General features: G+C 46.8%; 1 protein-coding gene across 1 annotated transcript; it reads left to right on the top strand.

Annotated features, from left to right (window-relative positions):
* The first annotated feature begins 621 nt into the window (after positions 1-621).
* On the top strand, positions 622-4,426 carry TMED2 (transmembrane emp24 domain trafficking protein 2). The gene is made up of 4 exons (XM_010141962.1): positions 622-810; positions 1,219-1,239; positions 3,175-3,282; positions 4,008-4,426. Exons 1-4 carry the CDS (start codon positions 693-695, stop codon positions 4,130-4,132), a joined length of 372 nt encoding a protein of 123 aa, XP_010140264.1. The 5' UTR covers positions 622-692; the 3' UTR covers positions 4,133-4,426.
* Positions 4,427-5,893: the final 1,467 nt, after the last annotated feature.

The raw sequence follows: 5,893 nt of genomic DNA, 5'->3' as shown, positions 1-5,893 counted from the left end.
TGGGAAATGGACGAATGGAATGATTTCCTGCAAGTGCTTTGACCCCGCATTTAATTGGTTAAGAGGGTCAGGTGAAACGTTACGTGGGGAGCCTTTAAAAAGCAGACGGAATCGTTACGGTAATTTGAGGAGTGGATACCTCGGACCCTCGACCCGTAACAAGTCGGTAAGCGCTGAAACCCCGTTCAAGGTGGCAGTCTTGGGATGACAGTGACCCTGAGCGCTCAGGCCCTTGGTCCATGCGAAGTGGCGACTGCGTCTCTGAAGTGCTGTTGACCTGTGGAGAATGTTCGGTTTTTTCCTTTTTGTTTTCCTTCAAACACCAGAGATAAGGTTTCCCCTGCAGTTGGTAATTTGACGAGGAACAGCCAGGAGTGTCGATAGCTTGTGGTTTGCTTGTTCTTGAGTACTTCTTATCTTGAGTACTGGAGGCCAGTAATCTTGGCCAGTGTGAAAGGCTTGGGTATGGCTTTCTTTACCAAGAAGGTTGGTGGTTTTTTTTTTTGCATTGGTAACTCTTCCTGAACAGCTTCAGAACGCGCATGCAGTGCTGTAACGGTGTGTTTAAAACCCTGTGCTTGAAATAAAACACATGATATTTTGTTTTTCCTCTCCAGATTACAGGGCCTGATAATAAAGGAATTTATAAAGGCGATCGAGAGTCCAGTGGAAAATACACGTTTGCCGCCCACATGGATGGAACTTACAAGTTTTGCTTTAGCAACAGAATGTCCACCATGACTCCCAAGATAGTGATGTTCACTATCGACATCGGGGAAGCTCCAAAGGGGCAAGACATGGAGACAGAAGGTGAGGAAAGAAACTAACTCTTGCTCGGGAGCTTTTCCCCACGTGCATGACTCCCGGACTTGCCCGGGATTCGCGGACCTCCTGCGTCTCTGGGCTGTCCCGTTAGCTGTTGTCGTGCGCAGCTAAAATGGATGTGGGTGTTTTTAGGCCTCGTTACACGTTTTGATAGAAAATCACCAGGGAATCACTTGACCATCCGCAGGAACTAATGCTTCCATCCTTTAGTCTTTTCATCAGCCTCATTCTCTGATTTCTAGTTTGCTCAGCAATATGTAGACTGCTCCGTGCGCTAGGTGAGCCCTTTGATAAATGTGCTGATAGAAAATTTTTCTCTGAGCCGTGTAAATGAGTATTTTATCTGCAGCCTTTTGTCCCGTACTTGTGTTCATCTCTTACACTTTCCTCTAGGTGGTGGAGATACCTGGGATGGTATGTGTTCTGCTTTTTGAAAGCTCATTAGCATCTTGTCTTTTGCCTCTGTTCATCCACTAACAGCTAACGTTTGCTTTTTCTCCGTAACATTTGTTTGTAGCATGAGAATGTCTTTAATAAACTACATCAAAGGTCTGATTGTGAGCAATGCTGAGCACCTGCAAGCTTCCGTCGAGAGGTTTTTGCTCTGAGCAGCCCTTGCGATCAGGTCCGGGACCTGTCCGGGACAGTTGGTGTCTTCAGGTGGTTATTTGTGGGTGACACAGGATGTTTTAGATGAATTTAATTTCATTTAGATGACGGGAGTTTTAGATGAATTTAAATTTAAACACTTAAACACCATCCCGGAACACTGGCTGGTTGAGATGTTTGCTGTCTATCGCTACAGCGGGTGTTGAATAAACAAGGGCTTTGGGAAGCAATAAGCTCCTTCTTTTAGGCTGAGGATTATCAGTAGTGTTACAAGGGGAGAAACTTCAGACTTGTCACCTGCGGTAAAAGAAATAAAGGGATGTCTTGGGTAACGACTTACAAAGTTTTACTTAGAAATCACTAACTGCGGCTAGAAAGGCAATAAATTCCTGTTTTCTCTTTTAGCAATAAATAACTGTGTGCATTGAGTGCTTGATATCACTTGAAAAGTAACAAATTCTAACCTTTGACTTTCTTAAGAGACTCAGTTAATGATTTGGTCTCAATATATCTGTTGTGAATATTAGTGCAGCTCTACATTTTTCAGGCAAACACTTTTTCTTGAGTGTATGTTTTGGCGTGTGTTCACGCAGTCCCTCAGCTGACACTTGTGCTCTTCCTGATAAACTGCGTTTATTGCAGTGAGCGGTTGGCCGTGAAAAGACGGGATTTCTGCGGTTGGCAGAGGGGGTGTGGTTTACACAACTGTTTAGATTTTAATCGTGAGTTGTGCGAGTTATGCTTTGGTCCCCTTTGTGCCTGTTCCCCGTAAGGTGTGTATTTCGAATAGCTTTGTTTTCAGATTGTGATCCGAAACATTTAATTTATAAATAATATTTATAAATAAGAATGTCATAAGGTAACTTCAAAGTCAAATATGACCCTTCAGTGGGAAACGTGTTGGCTTTTGTGAGTCTGAGAGGCGCTTGCCCAGGGTGTGTCTGTGGAATGACACCTTCTCGAGGTGCTAGAAAAGTTTGGAAATCACGTGCTTAACTTACAGATTTCCAAGTGGACAGTTCTCCGAGCATGACTGTGTTCATAGATTCTGTGATTGACAGTCAGATCACTAAATCTTGGCTCTCTCATCCTTCCATTAGCTGAACTGTCTCTAGTTTTTTGTTGGTTTGGTATTTTCCTCCTCTGCTGCTTTCCCGGCTTCCCAGAGCCCGACGTTGGTCGTGCCCTCTGCCAGGCCCCTCTGGCCGTGTTTCTGCTGAGCGCTGTGCTTCAGCTGAACTGGGAGGTCACAGGAGGGGACACGCTGCTTTGGGGAGGGCTCTCGTTTTGCCGGCATCGTGATCTGCAGCTGAATTCTCAGTCGCTCTGATTTCGCAAGCTTTCCCGCTAGGAAAAGCTGCACCGCTGAGACGATTGGCTTGGAACCGGTTGGGCGGTTTGGCAGCGTAGGTACTGGTGCGTGCTGTCGATCTCGTGTCCTTACGTCCTCTTGTGCGGGAAGGGTTTGGCCATGTTGGAAATCCGTGGTCTGTACCCGCTCTAAGTCGCGCGTCTTCCAGGCGGGTGTGGAGAAAGGTTTTCCCACTTATTAAACGCCGTGGAGAGGCGTTGGGAAACGAGGCGCAGTGAAAACGAAGGTGACGCTGCTGTGAGGACAGGGGGTTCCCAGCTGTACAGACTGCGTTTCTGCGACATTCAGTATACCTGTTCATAAATGTTAACGACTTGTTCTTTTGAGGCAATAACGGACTTTCTGACGCTTCTGAAATTACTCCGCAGCTCACCAGAACAAGCTAGAAGAGATGATTAATGAGTTAGCAGTGGCCATGACGGCTGTAAAGCATGAACAGGAGTACATGGAAGTTCGTGAAAGAATACATAGAGCAAGTACGTGTCTGCCCTTGGTGCCTTCTCCCTTCCCAGATGAACTCACAAAATGTGATTTCAAATACAAGTCCACTAAAAGAAAAAACCCAAAGTTCTGAAGGAACTTGTGCCCATGCAATAAAGAACGTTGCAGATACTTGACTCTCACCTAACGAAGATCGTTATGCAAAATAATCTTTGTTTAATTGGTGTGAATTCTGTATTCCTTGAGTGGCATGTTGGTGACGATATCAGTAAGGAGACGGTTCCCGAGGACTGACTTGGGCTCAGCGCTGACTTCAGCCTTGAAGTGGGTGTTGCTTAATAGCTGAGCCCAAGTCTCCTGTAAGATCCTGTGTGAGGTACCGCGGCCCTGCGGCTGTTTCTGAGCGGGAGCCTGGTTACCGCTGCAGTCGCAGCCCTCGCTCCCTGAAACGCAGCGCTGGCATGTGGCTGGGAGCACCCAGTGGTGCGGTGGGGGAAGCCCTGTGAGAACAAGGGGCGAATATTTCACATGGGAAAATGCACCTTTGCGCTAAAGCACCGTCCCCTCAACTGCTGGAACCCGTGGATAGGTTCTGAACAGCCCCCCGCAGCTCCCACGCCTCCTCCCTGACGCCTCTGGGACACTTGTGAGGATGTGCCACGTCGTCCGTGGTTTATGCCCAGTGCTGATGACAAAGTGTGTTTTGAGGTTGTTCTAAATGCTTCCTTACTTATTACTGCTTTTTTTTTTTCCCCGACAGTTAACGACAACACAAACAGCAGAGTGGTTCTGTGGTCATTCTTTGAAGCTCTTGTACTAGTTGCCATGACACTGGGACAAATCTACTACCTGAAGAGGTTTTTTGAAGTCCGAAGGGTTGTTTAAGAGTACTTTTCTGGTCCTGGATTTCAGTTCACTGTCTACCAAACATCCTGGTCACAAAAAAAAAGTCATTTAGTTTCTGAACCCTCTTTACTGAACTGTAAAACTTACTTGCCTATGTTCCTTCCTCGTTAAAAATGAATTGTTTTTATATATCTTCTGTAGCAAAAGCTGTGCTGAATCTTGTCACGATTGGCATAACTCTTCACTTAGCTCTGCCTACTCTGTCTGCTAAGCCAGCTCCAGGCAAGCCGCAGCCGCTCCAGCTCCGCTCTAGTAACAAGCGATGTCGATGTCTCTTCTAACCCTTTTTTCCTGTTCTCATCAGTACTGGCAGTTCTCTAGGGAAACGGTACAAGGCCCCAACGCGACTGTTGGCGTTCGACAGCTCTAACCCTGCCGTAGTGTTACAAGCCGGTAGAGCCCCTTCTTGACTTGCCTGAACCGCCAAGGAGGAGCGACTGGAGCTTGTGTGGGCAGCGAACAGAAGCAGCTGGCCACTTCGGACTGGTCTCCACAACTAGCTGCTCTTTAAAAGCAAGTCTCCGGTAACTCTCTGAACACGTCGACTTATCCCAAAGCTCCTTTACATTAGTCGATCTGAGAATCCATCTTCTGCTCTCGTTGCCGAGTGTTCATCATACGGTTTTTAAGTCTTTCGCAGGTTTTATATCGAAGCCGATTGTGTGCAGTGTCTTGGCAAACCATAGTTAACCCTTTGGGGTTTGCAGGCCCAAAGCTCGGACTGTTGGCGCTGCCGCGGAGCGCGTTGGCGCGCGGGAAATCCGGGCTGCTGATTCCACAGGGTCGCTGGCACTGGGGGTTATCGCGATGCTATGCAGCCCTTGTATTTAAGTTCCGTGGCAGCCTCTGCCGTTACCTGATCACAATTAGCGTGACGCTAAATACCGGTGTGTTTTCTTTTTCAGGCACATGTAGGTTTGTTTTGTACAAAGTTCCTTTCCTCGGTATCTGGCGATTGGTTTAAACATTCGGGAAGCCTCTGATGTGGGTGCTGAGCCAGGATTATGTTGTGACTGATGTATATTAGTTGTAATCATTTTTGGGGATAGGGTGGGGTCTTTTCCAGGGGGGAGCCTCTACAAGTAACACACAACAGTTTTGTACAATTAATTTAAAATTTGTTACAGGTTTTCATGTTCCAGGTAAAGTTTTTTCAACCTTGGGCAAACACTGGCAGCAGTTCCTCAGAAAGGTGGCTGTTACACCTTATCGTGACTGTTGTGTGCCAATATTTTTGTGTAAAACACTTAAAGTTGAATTCTAAGATGTACATTTAAAAATCGCTTGTGAATCTAAATATGACCCAGGTTTGATAAATAAACAAATTCTTTAAAAAAAAAAAAGAGGTAACTTTGTGGCTTTGTTCTTTGAAGTGTTAAGGACGTACGGTTTAACAGCCAAAGCTTTTTTATAAAGTCTTTCTTAGGATATCAGGAATTCACCCACGTGCCATCCCGTTTGTGGGCAGAAGAAATTGCAGGTAATTAATGGTTGGACTTGATGATCTTAAAGGCCTTTTCCAGCCCAAACGATTCCGTGATTCTAGCCCTAAAGCTGCGGCTTGGCTGCTCAGCGCCGGGTCTCTGTGTGACCCGCGGAAGTACGTACTGCGATAGGCCCCTTGCCACGGAAAGGCGATTTTTTCCCCCGTGTCCACCGGGGGTGTTTTCTACCGAGTTTTCTCAGAAGAGGCACAAACGCGGAGGCGAAGGGAGGCGGGGGACGGCGCCGGGGCCGGAA

This window comes from Buceros rhinoceros, unplaced genomic scaffold (assembly GCF_000710305.1).
Source record: "Buceros rhinoceros silvestris isolate BGI_N320 unplaced genomic scaffold, ASM71030v1 scaffold17028, whole genome shotgun sequence".
NCBI lineage: Eukaryota > Metazoa > Chordata > Aves > Bucerotiformes > Bucerotidae > Buceros > Buceros rhinoceros.
Note: the sequence above shows the minus strand (reverse complement) of the source record. Positions and strands in the feature narration are given on the sequence as shown.